The sequence below is a fragment of the Bubalus bubalis genome, chromosome 18 (assembly GCF_019923935.1).
Source record: "Bubalus bubalis isolate 160015118507 breed Murrah chromosome 18, NDDB_SH_1, whole genome shotgun sequence".
Classification (NCBI taxonomy): domain Eukaryota; kingdom Metazoa; phylum Chordata; class Mammalia; order Artiodactyla; family Bovidae; genus Bubalus; species Bubalus bubalis.
The window spans coordinates 34,582,242-34,601,678 of NC_059174.1; the positions used below are offsets into that span (position 1 = coordinate 34,582,242).

The 19,437-nt window shown below is 53.9% G+C and overlaps 2 protein-coding genes and 1 long non-coding RNA gene across 15 annotated transcripts in view; 1 reads left to right on the plus strand and 2 right to left on the minus strand.

Annotated features, from left to right (window-relative positions):
- Nucleotides 1-4,007: 4,007 nt before the first annotated feature.
- Nucleotides 4,008-7,641, minus strand: TPPP3 (tubulin polymerization promoting protein family member 3). Of its 2 annotated transcripts, none has more exons than XM_006072040.2 (4): nucleotides 7,486-7,641; nucleotides 4,960-5,153; nucleotides 4,694-4,847; nucleotides 4,008-4,569 (listed from the first exon to the last, which is right to left on the minus strand). In XM_006072040.2, exons 2-4 carry the CDS (start codon nucleotides 5,145-5,147, stop codon nucleotides 4,381-4,383), a joined length of 531 nt encoding a protein of 176 aa, XP_006072102.1. In that variant the 5' UTR covers nucleotides 5,148-5,153; nucleotides 7,486-7,641; the 3' UTR covers nucleotides 4,008-4,380. The 2 variants fall into 2 exon arrangements, with proteins under 2 accessions (XP_006072102.1, XP_006072101.1); XM_006072039.3 differs by having other exon boundaries at nucleotides 7,476-7,633.
- Nucleotides 7,642-8,497: 856 nt separating this feature from the next.
- ZDHHC1 (zinc finger DHHC-type containing 1) overlaps nucleotides 8,498-19,437 on the minus strand; it is a 34,157-nt gene continuing 23,217 nt past the window's right edge. For 8 of the 10 annotated variants that reach the window (XM_044932051.2, XM_025268857.3, XM_025268860.3 and 5 more), the window contains 9 exons: nucleotides 15,379-15,554; nucleotides 13,610-13,711; nucleotides 13,092-13,216; nucleotides 12,841-12,999; nucleotides 12,455-12,567; nucleotides 9,615-9,697; nucleotides 9,289-9,382; nucleotides 9,069-9,147; nucleotides 8,498-8,958 (listed from right to left, as the gene is read on the minus strand). In XM_044932051.2, the coding sequence (XP_044787986.2) occupies nucleotides 8,693-8,958; nucleotides 9,069-9,147; nucleotides 9,289-9,382; nucleotides 9,615-9,697; nucleotides 12,455-12,567; nucleotides 12,841-12,999; nucleotides 13,092-13,216; nucleotides 13,610-13,711; nucleotides 15,379-15,554 (1,197 nt within the window). In that variant the 3' untranslated portion in view covers nucleotides 8,498-8,692. Of the gene's footprint in view, nucleotides 8,959-9,068; nucleotides 9,148-9,288; nucleotides 9,439-9,614; nucleotides 9,698-12,454; nucleotides 12,568-12,840; nucleotides 13,000-13,091; nucleotides 13,217-13,609; nucleotides 13,712-15,378; nucleotides 15,555-19,437 lie in introns of all 10 variants that reach the window. The other 2 variants (XM_025268864.3, XM_044932053.2) reach the window with 2 other exon arrangements.
- On the plus strand, nucleotides 8,841-18,498 carry LOC123330421. 3 transcript variants are annotated; one of them, XR_006546343.2, is made up of 3 exons: nucleotides 8,841-8,978; nucleotides 10,350-10,927; nucleotides 17,712-18,498. It is a non-coding gene; the product is annotated as an uncharacterized LOC123330421 (long non-coding RNA). The 3 variants fall into 3 exon arrangements; XR_006546345.1 differs by having other exon boundaries at nucleotides 10,350-10,482; XR_006546344.2 differs by lacking the exon at nucleotides 8,841-8,978 and adding an exon at nucleotides 9,154-9,224.

The following is a 19,437-nucleotide window of genomic DNA, read 5'->3' on the forward strand; positions in this document are numbered from 1 at the left end:
TTGGTCTTTCTTTTTATTTCTCTTTCTATCTCCTCCCATCAAGTCATTCTTTCCTTCTGCCCACATAAATAGTTGGCACTTAGTCCTAGGCATCATATCACATAGGAACACTTGGCTGAAAATGTCAAAAAGGAAAAAAACACTAGATATTTTTCCCAAGTGTCAGTTGAAACTGTGTAGTAGGAAGTTAGAAAATAATATCCATGGCCAGGTATGTTTTGTGTTAGAGGAAATATCAGAGAATCTCTACTGATCAGTTCATCAAATGTGTTTTGGGTTTCCTCCCATCATAGTTAGAGGTGACAAGGTCTGCTGGAGCAGCCCAACAGTTTAGTTGTGTGATGGAGCTGAAAGCTTCCATTGGTACCAAATAGGCCTAAATAAAAGCCTGGAGACACCCTGGAAATAGAGAGTAGGTAATTCCTACTCTGGAGAATTGGAGAAGGTGTCAGTGAGGACGTGTTTGAGTGGAAGATGCAAAATGAGTATAATGGTACCAGGTACAGCAGGGTGCAGAGCCTCCTAGGCTAAGGGTACAGGGTAGAAAATGTCTGGGCCCCCAGGGATCACTAGGCAGGGAAAATGTAGGTCATGGTGCCATGAAGTATGTAACTAGGGGACCTTCCTAGTTTGGGAGGGAGGTATAATGTCAGGAATATGTCCCCTAAAGAAACGATCTTTTAACCAAAATCTGAAGAATTGGAATGGAAGATCACCAGGCAAACATAGGATTGAAGGCAGAGGCAGTGGGGAGAGCTGCAGAGAGAAATAGTATAAGTCAAGGCCATGGAATGGGAAGAAAGTCCAATCAGGGGACAGAAGGCCTGAGAAGAGATACGCACCGTCTAGGTTGCATGGCTCCTTAAGGATTTTAGATTGGGAACGCAGAGGGGTAGTAGATTTGTGTTTGAGAAGCTTTCTCTGTAGAACGAGTGGATTGATGTCTGGCCATGTGGAGTGGGCTGGATCAGAGAGGAGCTAGAAAGATGAGAGAGAAGGCTGGCTCAGTCCAGACCAGAGGTGCAGCCTCTGAAAGTTAGCTCTGAGCTGAGCATCCACTTTACACATGAATACCTGGTATTTCAGACTGAGGATCAATCTTTTCTTTAATCCTGATTGATTAGGCATCAATGGGAAAGGATAATGAAAGTGACTCTTGTGTTTCTGCTTCAAGGTTGCCCAAGTAGCTCATGTTGCCAGAGAGCTCTAGAGAGTGAAGGACTGTCAACCTAACATCATATTGTACTTCTTTTCATCTGCAGGGTCATGTCAGAGAGAGAGGAAGGTGGAAAGATTAGATACTTATTTGCTTCTCTGACCCAGGTGCTGTGCAGGGAAGGAGAGCTATGCTGTAATAATGAGACATGAAAATCACAACTAAGATCACACATCTCTAGGTTAAAATCTACAGACCTCTTGACTTCATGTGAGTTCCCAAAAGGAGCATGTGCAGTGGAGCCATAAGTTTCTTTGTGCGGCATGGCTCTGAGGGAGCTAAGAGTGAACTTGTTTTCTGTGGAAGTGTCAGTAAGGACAGCCCCCCACCCTACTTTGCTGGTCCTGTCTTGACTCCACTGAGAGCCCTCCAAAGAGCCTAAGTCTTGCCCAGGTAGTGTAGCCTTAGTCAATAGCCTTATAGCCCTGTGTTGACCTATTTCATGGTCCCAACCCAGTGCACAGCCCAACTTACTTGACAGCCAATGAGGTTTAGGGGAGATGGGGACAGGGATAATGTGCTTCTTTCTACAACCCAGGCTCACTTCCTTCTCCTATCTGATAATGCCAACCTGGAACCTATTCAGAGTACCTCTAAGGAGAAGCAGAGCCTGACTAAGACTAAGTCACCTTCCACCCTATTTTCTATTATCACCGAAAATGGCCATTACTGCACTAGGCCAGGCCCCTCTCTAGGGTTGCTGGTCATTCCTGCAGAAGTCAGCTATGGTTCTGATTTTCCCTGTGTGGCCTTGGTCCAGGGGCAGCAGTAGATTTGTGGCATCAGGGAAGGGCCAAAGTGTTGTTGCCCTATGGGGCTAAGTGGGCTCAACATGAAGCAGGGGAAGTCCCCTGAAGCAAGTATCGAATAGAAAATAAGTGGAGAAGAATTCCTCACCCTGGACCTGGGACTATTGGAAGAAAGACAGAAACAAGGCTGACATGGAAAACAGGTCCTCAGGAAAGTTCTGTGCTCAAAAGGAGAGGCAGGGCCCCCTGACAGGTTTCAACTTCCTACCAGCTATACATAGTGGGTTCTGATGGCTTCATCCCACTGATCCTAACCTTTCTTCCTTGCCCAACTGGGTTTGCTAGCAAGGGTATCCAAACCTGTCCACCATGAGGAGCTGTGGGGAGTGGAGCAGTGATAACCAAAGGGCTGAAGTGGCATTGTTTGGTCAGTTGCTGCCAGAAACCAGATTCTATTAGACTAAAGGTTTTCTGGCTTTGGGTGGGCCTTGATTTCTTTCAGGTTCCATAACCACTTTTCAAGAAGAGGGGAACTTTACTCCTACAAGGTGAGTTTCAGGACTCAGCCACTTCTCTTTCTGGGCTCCCCTAAGCCACACTGCCAATCATAGGAGGGGCCAGCATGCTGCTCCCATATGTACTAGACGGTCATCTCACCTGCAGCTTAATAACCTGGACCAGGCCAATTTGCAGGATTTGGATTTCACTCCTGTTAGGCTCATTTAAGTAAACTTGCAATTTAAACCAATTCCCCAGGGCTGGAGGAAATATTCCTCTTACTACTTGCTGGTGGGAGAGGTAGAGCTCTTTGAAACTCTTCTCTGAGCAATACAAGGGCAGCTGAGTCAGGAGATCCCACAGCTGTCAGCCATTAGGCAAGGCTCTGCTGTGATCAGGTGATGGTCTCTGCTCTCTAATTTTCACTTAATCCCCAGAGTCTGTTTCAAGTTTCCCTACCCCTCTAAACCCCTGCTCCAAGTGACTCTGGGCTCAAGGGACTCCGGGGCCACCTGGGGCAGAAACATGCCCGAACAGCTCAAGGGATGAGGAAATAAATAGATGTGTTGCTTTGCTTTGTTATCTGAGTCAGGAAAGAAAATATTTGTGAATGTGTGCTTTTAATTACTAGAAATGGACAGTCCCTAAGTTCCATCCAGTCCACTTGTCAGCAGGAAGGAAGGAGAGTTTGCCCCAAAGCCTTAGACTAGGGAGTAACTCTGTCCTAACACTGAGAACCTAGAGGGGAGAAAAGGTTGATCTGGCAGCTCCCAGGATTTCTCAGGATCAGAGAAAGACACCCCTTCTCACCCAGCCTGGGGTGGTGAACAGATGGGAGGGGATCAGCAAGAAGAGGCCCATTCATTGTTGGACACCCTGCTTGCCCGTCAAAGGCTGATGTTGAGTGCCAAGTTCTATCACTGGGCCTCCAGCATCATTTTTGGAAATCAGTGTTCGGGCTTGCTGTGTTAGAGCCTGGCCAGGGAGACAGAGGCATGCTTCTGGCCTCTATACTGCAGAAGCTCCTTAACTCTTTGGGCCTGAGTTTCCTCCACTATAAAACTGGGTGTTGAACTGTCTACTGTCTAAGGTTCTTTCTAGTCTTGCATTTTCTGAACTTCTGAGATGCAGCCCAAAGTGACTTGCCTTGGTGGCTCCCTGAAATGGAGGCCTGTCAGCAAGCTTAGAGCTGAGGCCTGGCATTGGGCCCCAGCAGCGCTTAGCCCAGGCTGAGTTTGCTGTCTCATCCCTCCCCCTGCTGTGAAAGCAGAGAGGCCAAGACTGAGGCCCTAACTACAGGAAAGCAGCCATGCTGCCAGAACTCTGGGTCAGGGCTGAGGTAAAAGGCTTTTGATATCCCTCTGCAGCATCCCCAGGCAGCCTGGCTTGGTGCTAATGGAAGGGGCCTGGTGTATGTCTTTTTCTGGGCAGGGCTGCCAGTGGAAGAATCAGTATAGAGTGTGGCATGGAGGGGGTTGATGACACTGAGAGGTCATCAGGATATGAATGTCATTATCCTTGATGTCATATACCTGAACAGTCCATATTGGTACAAAAGGTATCTTTATTGAGGTCCAGGAAAGAATTAGGCACTTGGCCAGAGCAGCAGCTTAAATATGAGGCAAAAGCAGGCAGGGGGTTAGCCATGCCCAGGGCTAGGTTGGGGTGGTGAGGTTATAGGTACAGACTGTCCTCAGACAGAGAGGCTGAGGAGGAAAGAAAAGGGGGAAGGGGACGCAGAGCAGTCTGGGTCAGAGGCCTGGTGGGCTGGCCCTGAAGGGCTGGGCAGGAAGCTCTGGGTGGCAGATCCAGCAAGGAAGGGACCAGGCTCTCTTGCTCCACGTGCCCCTTAGGCCAGGCCCGAGCCTCTGGCAGGGGCAGTCGTGCTGGTGGGCGGGGAGGGGGCCTTCCTAGGCCTCACTTCTTCACCTTGGCATCATAGGTACCTGCATTCTTGTAGGCACTCACGTAGCCACTGTCATCCAGGATGTCCTGCCGCCCAGCAATACCTTTGCCCTTGCCACTCTCATCAAAGCGTTCCTTGTGGGAGCCCGTGTACTTGCTGGTGTCAGTCAGCCGTTCCACAGCACCCCCTGTTTTTGCTTTCTGTTTGAACAGAGATCCCCCCAGGGGTACCTGGTTAGAGACAGCCCTTCCAACACCAGCCAGGATTCCCGCCCCCGCCCCCCCCAACCCATCAGTGGTCATTCAAAACTATTAGGGCACTTACAGTAACGCCTACGTTGGCTGGTTCCTTGCCTGCCACCAGCTGGCAGATGGCATCAAAGGCCTCCTCCTTGCTCTTCCCCTTAAATCGCTTGGGAGCCAGCTCTTCTAGGGCCTTCTTGAACTCCTCATAGTTGATGACCCGGGCAGACTTCGCCCTGCCAGGTATGTGGACACCATGAGTTTGCCCCCTGCTCCACAATCTCCCTGGTTCCAGCCCCCCAGTTCCCCTTCTGGGGACATCAGAAGCAGGAAATGCCTGGGGCTCACTTGACTTTGGAGAAGACGATGTCGACATCGGTCCCTGTCACAGCCTTTCCGTCAGCCACCTTGCAGTCCTTGCACAGCTTGGCCCAGTTCTTGCCATTCATCTCGTGCCCACTGGCCTTGGGGTCACCATGGATGGCAAACTTGCGGAAGCTTTCCTCCAGCCCAGCCACATCTGTGCTCGCTGCCATGCCACCCTGTAGGGACCCACCTCAGTCACCTCCCAGCCAAGTTCTTCCCTCTTCCACCAAGGCTCAGTGTATCACTGCCTCTAGCTCAAAACCTGCAAGGTTGAAGTTTCAGGCACTCTGCCATACACTCTCAGAGCTGGAGATGGAGCTACCTGAGGAGAGGGGCCAGTATTCAGTGTCCGACTGGGCCCCAGAGCCATGAGGAAGAGCACTGAGAGGAAAGGTCCTGTCACTTAATGCCAGCCTTGGCTCAGAGTGGAGTTCAGAAGATGAAATCATGATCCTTGCACCAGGCTGGGAACAGAGTGGCACTGTCCAGAAAAACTGTGAGGGCAGCAGCTGGGGCTATGGCTTTGTCTGGCCCTGGCACAAGGCCTGCTTGGGTGGAAGTGATGGTGGCAGATCAGGCCCCCTCCCTGGGAGTTTCATGCTAAGCTGGGTCAGGCCCTGGCCAAGCTGCTGGTTGGGCAGGTATTTAGTGAGGACGGTGTCTCTGTCAGGGTCATGAGGACTCAGCCCAGGCTGAGAAGGGAGCCAGGGCACAGGCAGGGGTGCATGCCCCAGGCAGGGGTGCAGCTGGCCCAGCTGCAACCTTGTTACTATTTTCTGTTAAACAAAAACATGAGGGAAGGGGGAACTTGGGGCTGGCCCGGCCACAGTTTGTGAAGCCTGGAGACAGTTGCTAAGGGAGGGTGGTGCTGCTTGGAGAATGCTGCTAAGGGCAGGATGGTGTCAGGGCGGCTTAGGGAGAAGCTCCCAGTGCTGCTGGGCTGGGCTGGGCTGGAGAATGGGCTTACGGGTGGGGCACACCAGCACTCCCAGCACCTGGGGCACAACCATGGCTTCTTGGCCCCTTGCCAGCCACTGGGGCTGTAACCTCCGTTTGTGGAGTTTAAGAGCAGGAGATTGTGGGGGGGGCTAGCCTGAGTGGGGGTTGTAGAGTTATGAGCCCTGGCCCTGTTGCTTCACATCTACCCTCTGCACTGAAGCACACTTCCCCCATGTCTATACCTTCACACCTTCAGCCCTCCGTGGATGCCTCCTGGCCACACCCTGAGCACCACCACACTAGTCCACACTCCACAGCTGAGAGCACTCAGCCCTGGCCCTCCATGCCCTCAGCCTTATTCCCACTGACCACACCCTTACCTGGTACTCAGACTTCCCTGACCACACCAGCCCTGCACTGAAGTGTCCCCCACAGCCCTCACTGCAGTCCTCTGACCACACCCACAGCCCAGGGACTGGGGCCTGGACCACTCCCTCAGCATTCAGCCCCCACACATACACTAATAGCCTGTATCAAGGCCCCCCAATAATACCCTCAGCCGTGCACTGAAGGGTCTTCCCTACACTTGCCCACAGCCCCCACTGCATTCCCGGACCACACCCTCAGTTCTGCACTGAAACTCCCTCCATGTAACACAGCCTGGTACAGAAGCCTCCCTGACCACACCCTCAATGCAGCCCGCCTCTATCCATACCCTGGAAGCCCTGGAACTGGGTCCCCCATCCACACACCCACAGCCCTTACTGAGACCCCTAACCAGAGCCTCACAACTCACCCTCTCTCCACACACCTGCAGCCCCTGACCACACCCTCTATAACCCCCTTCACACATCCACAGACTTGCGTTTCCAGACTCCCAGGTACTATGCCATGACACCCCTGTGTTGAGACTCCCATCTCATCCACTGCAGCCTCCTGACCACACCCTCAATTGTGTCCTCAGCAACTATCTTCCACCTCTCCCTTTTATACTAGAGCCTCCAGTGACCACAGCCTGGATCCCTGCCTGTCTAGCTCCCTTCCACTACCACTAGCCTTCACTGAAAACCCTCTCCGGATCAGCACACACACCCATCCCTAAGTTGTGGCTTTGGGAACTGAGAGCACCCACAGCTCCTACATTGCAGCTACTCTGTGGGCCCAGGCTCCCTTTCAAACAGCACTCCTCTTCCCTATCCCTGCACTGCAATCTCCCACCAGGGACCTGGAGGAGACCAGCACTTTGTTCACTAAGGCTAGTCTGAGGGAGTTTGAGTGCCACGGGATGCTTGTCCCAGGGTAATGGCAGGCTGATCAGGTGGCACCAAGTCACAGACTCTAGTCCCAGGGGTCTGCAGGCTCCTCTGGGACAGCTGGAGTCATCAATCAGCAAGCAGGTGGGGGTGGGGTGGAACACTTGGGCCCAGGGCAGGGCCGCTCAGCTGGTGTCCTCAGCTCAGGACCATAGGGGGTTGGGACCGCTCCCACGCCGCTTCCACCCCACCCGCTTCTTATCGTGCTGCATACTGACTAGAGTGGCTCGCGCCGGGATTTCCTACCGTTTTCTACCTCGTGGCTGCTCCTACAGTGCGCGTTCGATGGACAGGACACAAGAATGAACCGATGGTAGCAGGAGACTTAGGCGGGTCCGCAGCTCTGCTCCCTGCCGGCTCTGGGGCGGGACTGCAGCCGGGGCGGTTTCGCCGTATTATCCCTTGTTTCTTGGTCTCCATAGAGACGGCGAGCCCCACCTTCGGGGCTGTCTCAGCTCGAGAGTGACCAAGGTCACACTGGCTCCACCTACCCGACCCCGCCTTCTCCCCGATCCGCGGGGGGCGGAGCTGCTGCAGCAGTCTCATCCCGCTGCTCCCCGGGCAGCTCTGTGGAGGGGGAAGCCAGACCTTTGTAGTTCTGGCGGTCCTCGGAAGACCCCCATCCTGGCCTCCGCCCGAGGTTCAAAGCTGGTCCCCACCTTCAGGGGAGATCCAGCTTCCCAGAGCAGCAACCAAAAAGGCCTTTGGTGGGGGACGGGGTTGGGGGGGGCGGGGAAGGGGAGACGAGCAGAGGAGTGAGGCGGTCCCTTCCCTTAGTGACATGGGGTCTAGAGCCGGCTCAAGACCACAGCTCTCCAATGAACGTGTAGCATCCCAGGTCACAACTACGCGTCACTGGGGGTGGGAGGGGACAGTGAACGAATCCGGAATGCTCCGCGATCTACACCGACTTCGGTCTTGCGGCCGGGGAAAAGCTCCTGGACCTCCTGGGTCCGTGTCCTCATTTATTCCCACCCCACCCGGGTATTAGCCTCGGCGTCTCTGGTTCCGCTGCTGCCTTCCTAACACAAATGCTGCTTTCCTCCTCTCTCCAAGTGCAAACCCTATCTTCAAGAAAAATAACCTCCACTAGGGAGCTTCTAGGGCCTTTCCCAACCAGGAGCCTGGTACTTGAGTTTCTCCATATGACAATCTGGATGGCCACCCAATGTGGGGGACCCACCTCACCCTGTGCTCCTAGGCCAACAGGCAATGATGCGGCTCCAGGAGGGCCCGTGACCCCTGTCGTTAAAAAAGTGTGCACCAAGTCCGCAAAAGCATAAAAAAGTTTATTGGAGCATCACAGCTGATTGGGCGGGTATTGCTGAGTAGTGGAGTGGGGAGTGGGGCCGATCCCGCCGGCCCTTAGGGGCCCCTAAAGTGCACTCGGTGCGGCAGGGATGGGGTTTTTGCATAGAGAGTCGGTCCCGCCGCTCCTCCGCCATCCCTGCTTCTTCGCCCAGCTAAGCCAGATCAGCCTCGGGGCCGCCCCGCGCGCGGGGCTCGCCGCTGCTCGGGCTCACGAAAACGGCGGGCGCACGCGCCTGCAGCGCCAGCCCGGGCTCTCGGGGCCTACCCACCGGGGCGGCCAGAGCGGCGCTGCCTAACCGCGTTTGAGCCACTGGGATCTCGTCCAAGGACTCGCCAGACGCCGAGTGATAGACTTCTGCAGGGCTGGCGTCCGCGGAGTCCGACAACGAGCTGGAGCGGCGGCCGGGGGTCCGGGGCCCTATGGGGTTGGAAGAGAACGTAAGACTAGGAGCTGCTACTCACTAAGGGCCCTACCTTTCCCTCCCTCGGAGCTCCCCGAGCAGATTCCGGTCAGGAAGGGGCGCTCACCCGGCAGCCTGGGCAACTGGGGCTCTCGGTTCAAGGTCCCAGAGGTCGGTACCTTATACATGCGCCGCTTCCTCTTTTTCTGCAGAGACAGGAGGAAGCCTGAATAACCCTTCCCCAGACCTCACCTCGCCAAAAGACGCGGAGGAATGGAGAGGGGTAGAGACTTCTTTCCCATCCCCTTCCACCTGGGCAGGAAGGAGCCCAGCACAGTCCCCCTTACCTGGGGTCGTATCCGGGGGGGCAGAGCGAGAGTCTCTGGGGAGGAGGGCGGTGGAGGCTCCACTTGGCCGCGGGTAGCAAGGAATCGGGAGGGACTGAAGGGGAAGTGCGAGGGTAAGTGCTGGATGCTGCTGTTCCTTCAAATACCACCCTGTTGGAGGTTCTAAAATAAGCCTCCCTTCCTAGCTGGAAGGAGGCATTGATCTGTCCAAGGCCACATTGGGCTGGACCAAGACCCATGCCTTGGCTGTGGCCTAACTCCTTTCTTCCACCTCATTGCCACGCCAATGGGAGATGTGAGGTGGCCCTTGCCCAAGTTGCACTCACTTGGCATTCACTGCGGCAGGCCTGGCCTGGCCAGGGGGCTCTGGGCGCACATGGCTGAAGGTCCGCATGTAGAGCTCCATCTCCTGGGGAAGGTGGAGGTGAGGGAGGCTGGGAGGCCAGGTATGGGTCCAGGGCCTCCTGGGTCCTTAGGCCCACTCTGTCTAGGACACACCCCCTTACTGTTCTCTCTGGGAGGTGTGGGCAAAGAGGTCTAGGGCTGTTCTCTAGGCTTCCCAGTTATGCTGGGAAAACCCCAATGCAGAATGAGGCTTAAAACACCTGTGTTTGTACCTTACCCCATCCCCATTGTTTTCCTCACTTCAAATTCCACCTCCTCTGGGAAGCCTCCAGCGTCATGGGTCCAATGTACCCGGTCTAGAGCTGTTCTGGCCAAGTTGGGGCGGGGCAAAGAGGGACTCAGAGAGGCCTCCTTTTGCTCCTGGCTCCTTCTAGCTCTTCAGTCTTTAAACCAACTTTTTTACCTGGTTGGGAGACCTGGCACTTCACACACTCGTGTGTGCACCTGCGGCTGCAAGGCTACATGCAGGGATCCATGGCTCCCTGAGAGCTGAGTCCTCAGAGTACCAGACACAATCTCAGCTCTTGGAGGGAATTGGGGGGATGAGTGGTCTCCCCAACTTCTGTTGGTAAAGGGAAGGCAGTAAGTGGTGGGAAAAACAGCACCGCGGTCCCACCTGGGACCAGGCTTATGGGTGAGTTCTCTGTCTTGTTTAGTTGCTGATCCTCGCAGTGACCGTTGGAGCAGCCGACCCAACGCCTGAAAGTGAGGCCGGGAGGTAGCAGGAGTGGCCTGGGCTTGCACCCTAGCACACAGCATGCGCCCCTGCCGCGCCCGAGAAGACTGCAGGTGAGGAAACAAAAGCCAGAAAAGCGGCCAGAGATGGGAACCTGGAGGAGGATGTGGGGCGGGGCCTCGTCCTGGCCCCGCCCCCATCGAGCTGGGGGCAGGGCACCGGACAGCTGTCGCTGGCTCGACAGTTGTTTCCATGGAGACCCAGGCGTCCTGACTAATGCAGAGAAGACACTATAACAGCAACGCCGTCTCTAAAACAAGCCTATGTTTGGGGGCAACGGCTCCAGAGTGGGGCCCCTCCCGCATTCCTGCTCAGGGTGGGGGTGGGGAGGCTGCCTGCAGGACAGCCCTAGCAGGTCTGGGGGACGAGCCCAGCCAGTCATGGGTTGGCTACACAGATGCGGAGAAGGAGGCCCCAGGCAAGCCCTGTGTGCAACATCTGCTCAGGCTGGCCCTTTGGAGAGGACCAAAGCCCAGTCACAAGGACTGGGACATCAAGGTAATCCTTTCCCCACACATTTCCTCTGCACCAGTGTGGACTTAGTACCCCTCCAGGGCCCAGGAGAGAGGAGGCAAAGCCTACCCTGGTGCTCCTGGGGTCCAGAAGCGGAGGACTGAGGGCAGCAGTTGTAGAGGATCGTCCCATAAGCCTGATGGTTCACAGTGGGACAGGAGCCAGGCCCTAGCCATCTGAGGAGGTTTGAAGGTGCCACCAGGGTGTCCCCATTCAAACTCCCCTCCTCACAGTTGTCCCTACAATCCTCCTTGAGACCTTCAAAACATGCCCATTCCTGAGTGGTATAATACATGGCACCTTTCCACCTCAGCTCTCCACCCTGCTCCCTCTGCAAAGGTCTCCCTCAGGTCATTTTCAGATGATATTAAGTGCCCTGGCTGCTGGCACATCTAGCCTCAAAGCCTAAGCAGGCAGTAACTGCAGAGCCAAGGCCCTGAGCCTTTGAGTTTGGGGATCCCAAGGCCAGCCCAAATGGGCACTGCTGTGAAGCTTGAAGTCTCCTGCCTACCTCTCTGAGCTTGTCTCTTCTGTGAAGTGGGGTGATGCCCACTCCCAGGATGGCTGCCACTGTGCTTACACGGATGGGTTCAGGGCCCAGCACTTGGGCAGGTACTCAGCAATGTGGCTGGGGTTGGGGGGAGGTTTCTCCACTAACAGCCATCACTCCCCCAGGCCTTCACAGACCTGGCAGCCTGGTCCACCCCATGGCAATGAGGAGAGGAGAGGTGGGATCCCAAATCCTTCCTCAGTCCACCCACTAGCCTGTGTTTGTGTCCAGTTGCCATGAGGACTTTGGATCCAGAACTCAGCCTTCCCAACAAGGCCTGCCTGGGCCCCCTGCCTTCCCAGTCCCTGGGGGCTCCAAGGACAGGCCCACCCCACCCCCAGCTGTTGACCTCAGGAAGCCAAGGGGCGTGGGAATGGGGATAGGCTGATTAGCAGCTGGGCTGGCCAGGCCCCGAGCCTGGGCTGGAGGATTCCTGCTTCAGAGTGTGGAGACCTTAACTCTTCCTAGACCCAGCTTTTTAAATCTTTCTTGGCCTCAATTTGTTCATCTGCAACATGGAGATAGTAGCATGACCTGCCTCATGGGCTGTTTCAAGATTTGAATGGGGTAATGGGTATAAAGGCTCAGGGTCACAGGTGGAGAGAACTGATGGCTCCATCCTGGTGACCCAGTCCTTGGTCCATCCCTCTCTCCTCCTTCAGCCCCACCCTGCCCACTTCCAGGCTCCCGCTTTCTGCGCCCTCCAGCGCATGCTCGGAGCCTTTCCCCTGGGGTCAGGGAAATGCAGGGCTCCCTCTGGCTATGCCCACACTTGAACAAGCAGGAACATGCTTAATACACACTTGCCCTCGCCCCTGCTGCCTCCAGCACCCACTATCCCAGCTGCTATTCCAGGCCTGCTTCCCTTTGCCCTGTCTTATCATTGACTACTTGCTGCGTAGCCCACCACCCCTCCCACACCCCTTCTCCCACTCCCTCAGCATTCTGGGACACTTCTATACCTGAATGGGCCGCATCTTCGGCGGACATGACTCGAGCTCCCTGTGGGCCCCCTTTGCCTCCTGTGGTGGACGATGCTGCACAATGTACTCATAGGTGGTGAGCTTGTGCCACACTGAGGGGGTGAAGATAGGGCTCAGTGTAATGGAAAAGGAAGGTGAACCTGGGGTTCAGAAGGTGAGGGAGGGTACCCAGCTGCAGGCTAAAACCCATTGTGTCCATATCCACTAAGCCACAGAGTGAGACGAGTCACCATTAGAGAGCCAGCACCAGGAAGGGGCATAGTTTCAGGGCTCCACAGCCCAAACTGGGTAACTTCCTCCAGCCTAGGGACCCCATCCCCTGCAAGGAAGGTGTGGGTGTGTATGTGGGCCGGGGTGGCACTTACTGAGATAAATGTGGAAGCAGAGCAGGTGGCCGAGCAGGGCTGTGGAGAGCAGGCCCAGAAGGATGAGTAGGGCAGCCAGAGCCAGGATGGCAGGAGCCTGCGTCTCCACAGGGGCAGCAGGCAGGAACACAAACCACACATCTGTGTGATTCTTCAGGACTGCAAGGCACGAGCAGACTGTGCTCAGCCAGAGCTGTGACAAGTGACCAGACAGGCTAGGGGGTGGGAGTGGGCCTGGAACCCAGACTGACCTTCAAAGTGGCGGTTGGTACGCAGCCGCATGGGGTTGACAAAGAACTCCACAAAGACATAAGTGGCCACCAGCACGAGGAGCAGGACGCCCAGTAAGGCAGATGCCACACTGTGTAGAAAGAGCCTGGGCCCAGCCATGGGCAGCTGTCAGCACCCAGGTGCTCCAGCTGGGCAAGGGCCCAGAGCTCAGAAGGGCCAGTGGTTGGGAGGGGGAGCTAGGCCTCTGACCCCACAGCCCTAACTCCTCAGGAAGCCGAAGGCTTAGGGCAAAGGTGGAGATAGGCTGCCACCCCCAATAGGCTCTCCACCTTTCCCTGGGCCAGGAGGAGAAAGATTCCAAACCTACCCTCAGCCCTGTCAGGTGGAAGCCATGGAGAGCCTCACCCTGAGGACCAGTGCACAGGTTCCCCAAGTACCTCCCATCCTCTCCTGGCCCCATATGAAAGTTCAAGGGCCCTGGTTCACACACTTCAACACGCATCCCCAGGTACCCCTGTGGCCCGGATCTGGCTCTCACCGGTAGTTCCTCTCGCCCACACAGTTGTTGAGCCACTTGCAGTGGTGGTCAAAGCCGCACACGCATTTGTTGCAGGCGCTGCAGTGCTTGGAACGAGCACTCCTGCGGTGGGAGGGGGCACAGAGCGATCGCGGGCTTACCCTACCCTTTGTTGAACCATCCTGGCCTGGGGGTTGCCGGTTCTGTGCCTGGAGCGGGTCACTCACCCGCGCCTAAGCGGAGAGCACAGCGCGTCTACAGGGAGCGCGCGCGCCCTCTGGTGACGGGCACGGTGGGGCGGGACACCTAGAGGAGACAGCGCTTCTGAAGAGGTGGGGAGGCGTGGGCGGGAAGGGGTGAGACCCAGAAGGCTGTGGGGACCCAGGGGTGAGAGGAGGAGACAGCGTTATATTGTCCCCCTCTGGAACTATGCATATGGGTGATGCTGGTGTGAAATGAAAATGGAGGTTCCTTTCCAAGCAAGGGCCCCCTTTGCCCAGTCAGGAGAGAATGCAGGTATTGGGCCAGGTAGCAGAAGAGAGCAAGGCTGCTGGACCCAGGGCTTGCATTGCTCTTCCTGACATCACCATTTTTTTGAGTCTCTGCTTCTCTGCCAGACTGTGGGAATTTTTCTGACATTCTTCCAGAAAACTCCAGTCTATCTGGGATAAGCCAAAGGAGCCAAAGGGAGCAGCGCAGGCAGACATCTGGGTGAGCAGCAAGCAGTTCACCACAGGGGATAAGATGAAGGGAGGCCAAGTTAGGGATGCAAGTGAATCTCCCTGCCCCAGGGAGGAACAAGGAAAGCCCAAAGGAGAGTGGAAGGATAAGTTTCAGTCCCCTTTCACAGAACAGAATGGAGCCCTGGAACAGGCAGCAACTGCCAAAGCATCCACTGAGGAACAGGACACTGACTGATGTCTAGTGAAGGAAAGGACTGTCTGATGCCAAAGTCCTCAGCATCTTAACGCCACTGACTCTTTCTCTGTCCTACGGACAGAGCCCCTTCAACAAACTTCCTGGGGTCTTAATATTAAAAGTTGGTGGGGGGTGGGGGGAGCTAGCCTTGAACCATACCCAATTCCAGATCCCCTTCTTAAGGCTGAGAGACTGGGATGCTCCAGGGAAGGGCCTAGGGAGGCAGTCTGGACCAGCCAAAGGGTTTGGGCTCTGTACATTCTAATCCCTCAATGTGACCTGGATTAAGTCACTTGGCTTCTCTAGGCCTCAGAGTTGTGCATAAACAAGGATAACAGTATATTGGCTCCAGCTTCAGGCAGGCTGGGTTATGAATCTGGCTCTGCTGCCCAAGAGCCATATGACCAACCTCAGCCTTTCGGAACACTGGATTCTTCCTCTTCTGTGAAGTGAGAAAGATGTTACCGACCCTGCGGGGTGGTTGTTCATAAGCACTTAGCACATGATAAGTACTTGGGTGTTAGCTTCTGTTAGTTCCCCTCCCTGCCCATACCTAGGGATGCTAGTGAGAGAAGGGGGTGGTTACTGGCAGAGTTAGTCATTAGCAATGTTTGTAGCAGTGCCAAATGTTTCCTACTTTAACTGATGGAAATGCTATTCCTCATCTTCTGCTTCCAGGCACCTTCTCCTCACCTTCTCCTTCACCCAGTTCTCTGTCACTCCACCAAGATTCTTGACTGTGTGAAATACAAGGGTTCTGAGGCTTCAGGACGACTGTAAAGCTTGGGCATGCCCCTGTCTGCCTTGAGCTCCCGCTGGCAGTTCCCCAGGCACACTCATTGGCCACACACACCCAATCCACATGCACTCACACATCCACGTCGCACAAGTTGCAGTGTAGGTCTTCAATGACGTGTGCATGTTGGCTGCGGTTGAAGATGGGCAGAGGCCCTGCATAGCTCTTGTCCCGCACATTGGCATCTGCTGGATCGATGGAAACAGCAGTCAGGTGCACCACGAGATGACCAGCAAAGACGGCACCCATGCACTGGCCCAACAGGTTAAAGACTCACTCCACACTGCTGGCTGAGAGCCCACCCCTGCTTCCTGTGGCCAAAGAACTGTTCTCTACCTGTATGCAATTCCCCAGTGCAGACCCTCTGCCTGTGCTACCTCCTATCTCCAGTCCCCCAAGAGCCTCCTTGTCAGACATCTCTAGCATACCCGTGCCCTAGATGGAAGAACAGAGGGGCTGTCTTGTAATGGAGCTCACAAACCAGCACTGCTGCTGTTGAGGAGACCAACTACAGGGCCCTGGCCTCACTGCCCCAGACGTGGTGCAGACCCTGGCTGGTCTTACCTCAGAATCTGACCTGGTTTCAGATTCTGAATGGTGAAATAAGACTAAAAGAGATCGTCCTCTAAGGTTGAAGGACCCAAAATACAAATTCTAAGCTCATTTATCTTGCTTCTGAGAAGGATGCAAACATCCCCTCCCAGAAGCCAGGCCAGCTGGAGAATCACTTGCAGATGGAGCCTCATAGACCCACTGCCTCCCTAAGTTCAGGTACTCAGAATCCTGGGGCTGAATGTCTGGGATGGCCTGACATGTTTAAGGGCTGGCCAGTGGGCACATGGCCAATTCCTGAAACACAGATCTTCCAGGATCTATCTGCTCAGCAACTGGACCAAAGGCTGGGCACAAGTATGCTGACAACTTACTGCAAAGTGAATGTATAATAAAACTTTACAAATAGATTCCACCCAGTCAGCCATCCACCCTCCATCTAGTTATTCATCCATCCATCTGTCCTTTTGCTAGCCAGTCAGATATCTCTCCATCATTTATCCTCCATCCATCAGCTGTCCAACCTTTTTTCTTCCTCCTCCCAGCAGCCAAATTTTCTTACACGTCTGCAGGAGCCAGGCTCCACCCTAACATGCTGTACCAGAGCTGACAGAGACAATCCTGTGGCCCACCACAACCTCTCTATCCCTACAACCCTGGCTCTGGATCAGGCCTTCACCTCTTGCTTGGGCTATTCCATAGTCTCTGGACTCTGCTCCTCCTGTCTGGGTCCCCTTGAGTGTACTCTTCACTTGGTCCTAAAGTGAGCTCTGAAAAGCTTAAACTTAAGGCCTTGACTGCTTAAACTCCTGCAGTGGCTTTCAATGGCTCTCAAGCTAAAGTTTACTCTTCAGGTTCAATGCTCATGGCCACTTTCATTCTGGTTCCTCTCAAACCTCTTGGTATTACCACCACTACTCCTCACCATTCCAACCTCTTTTCAGACACACTGAATGTGGGCAAACATTTAGTTTCCTGCCTGCTTCAACACTTCTCCCACCCCCCATCCCTTGGTTCATTCATTCAACTATTTACTGAGGTCTTTCTCTACCTCAGGCACTGAGGCATATGGCAGGAACAAACAGACTTGGTCCCTATCCCCAAGGAGCCCACAGTCTTGCAGGAAACACAGATGTTAATCGAAGAGTAGGTTGATTGTGATAAAGAAAGTTCATGGGACTATGTGAGTTTGTAACTGGGTGACCTCATCTAGTCGAAAGGGATATGGAAAGCTTCCCTGAGGAAGTATTATGTCAGCTGATACTTGGAGTGGCACAGGAACCAGCAGGAAATATAAAGAGGAAAGGGGGCCTGGCTGGGTGCTGGGAGCAAGCAGAGCCCCAAATAACGGGGTAGCTGATGTGTGGCTCCAGCTCAACTCGTTGGTGCCATGCCAGAAATAGAGCCTATGTCACCAAATTCTGGCTTTTCAAAACCAGAAATCTGGGTTTGTATTGGATATATGAGGCATCTCATTTTTTTAATTTTTAAAATTTTAAAATGCTGACAAGGAAATAAGTAATTTTTAAAATGTACCTGCTGAAGAAGCCCTTCAGATATGTCTATTTAGTGTGTTCATTATCACTCAATTAAAAAAAAATCAATAGGCCAAACTGGCCCATGGACTGCTAGTTCTTGACTTCTAACTTAGCTGGGTATTGGGGTGGAGAGAGGAGCTAAGGGCTTCCCCAGAGACCAGTGTTGTCACAACAGAGAACAACAGAGGAAATAAAATAAGAAGATGATGGGGAAATGGGCAGAGTCCAGAATGTGGAGAGCCTTGAGGATCTTAAACCTTATAGCAGGAAGAAGCCATTAGAGGGTATTAGTAACTTTATCATTTTTGTTTTTTGAAAGGGCACTCTGGCTACAGAGAGAGACAGAATGGCTGGAGTGAGAGCATGTGCAGGGAGACCTGTTTGGAGACGAAATGGTCATCTAGGTAAGAGAGGCAGCTGGCAGTGGGGAGAAAAGAGGGCAAATACAATACCTTTTAGGAGGCAAAATCAACAGGACCTGATGACTGACTGGATATAGATGATGAAGGGAGAGGGTGGAGCCAAGAATACTGAGCGAGGCCAGGAGGAAGGAAGGCAGGGAGCTGAGAGCAATAGGAGCGCATTCGGGCCCCCAGTGATGTTTGTCTACATGGCCCTCCTCCTGCACCCACATTCTGCTGAATGAGTCCCTGCCCTCTTACTTACCAAGTGATAATCTCCACACTACTAGGCTTTCCTCCAGTTGGAAGCTGAGCACCGAGAACTGGGGCCCTGTGTTCTCATCCTTGCAACCCCAGGGCCCAGGCCAGTTCTAGGCACAAGGTGAGTGCTTGGTACACACAATTACCCTACTTCATTCTTCAGGGGCCCTAAGGGAGCCTGCAGAAGGAAGGTAGCTTTGATGGAAAGACAGAACCATTCAGGCCAAGAAATGAGAGTGCAAACCAGGTGGTTCTGTGAGCCTCCAGCATTACCCAAAGCAGTAAATATGGAGAAGACAAAACCCTCAAACCATCCCACTTGCCTCCGAGTCAGGCTGCCTGGGCAGTCCTTCTGGCCTCACTGGATACCAGCGATGTGACCTCATGAAGTCATTTAATCTCTCTAAGCCCCAGTTTCTTTCTTTCTTTTTTTTTTTAATTAAAGTCAGGGGAACGCCTTCCTTATAGATTATTATGAGGATTGAATGAGATCATCCATGTACAGGGTTGGTACAGTGCCTGGCACATATAGGTGCTCAATAAATTCTAGTTACTCATGTTTACTATTATTTGCTCTAATTCTACTCACTCCAAACCATGTGGTTATTAATCAGGTACCTTGATGGCAGAAACCCAGTAGTCTTGAGTAAGTGGTGTACCCATTTCAGGTCATGGGAGGAATGTCCCATGAAGCATTCTACTTAACAGTACTGAATAAGCCCTGTGGGTTACCTTAGAGAAACTCGAGTTTTCAGAGTTGAGGACTAGGTCCTGGGTCCCAGTGAACCAGGAAGTCCCCTGTGACACTGCTGGCATCTGAGACCAACAACCTTCTCTAGAGTCTTTCTCCACTCACCTGCCCTTGTCACCTACCAGCCAAGGGCTCTATGGTTTCCCAAGAGAGCATGCTCACATTCATGGCTCATACATTCTGGTGCTCACACACACATCTGGTGTGCTCCCTGTCCCCTGCCTGGGAAGCAGGCAGGATTCTTCCTGTCAGACAGAGGAGGAGGCTGAGATGTGCAGTTGGCAGAAGCTGTTCAGCCTCGTGCAGCCCTGCAAGGGCTGAGTTGAAGGGTGCTAACTCTACTCCTGAGACTTTCAAATTTATCCCTGTTAACTCCTTTAGCTCACCCTAGGCTACCTTCTCCCAGAGGCCCAAGGAATCGTCTCCACGAAGCATACATACCAGGGCACATTCTCATAGGCACCCTCTGGACTGGGGCACATAGCCACCTGCTGCACCTTAATCCTCTGTTCCTGGGGGTTATGGCCAGGGCAGGGACAGTCACATCACCAAGATCAGGCAAGTGCGTATTTGTCACAGTTCCCAGGAGTTTCCAGGGCATCTTTATCCCTCCTTTTGTCAATTCAACTTTC

Coding starts and splice junctions, on each gene's coding strand:
- TPPP3 (XM_006072040.2), bottom strand. CDS start 5,147: ATGGCAGCGAGCACAGATGTGGCTGGGCTGGAGGAAAGCTTCCGCAAG. Junction 4,848..4,959: donor ATCGTCTTCTCCAAAGTCAA/GTGAGCCCCAGG, acceptor CATACCTGGCAG/GGCGAAGTCTGCCCGGGTCA. Junction 4,570..4,693: donor CAGCCAACGTAGGCGTTACT/GTAAGTGCCCTA, acceptor CTGTTCAAACAG/AAAGCAAAAACAGGGGGTGC.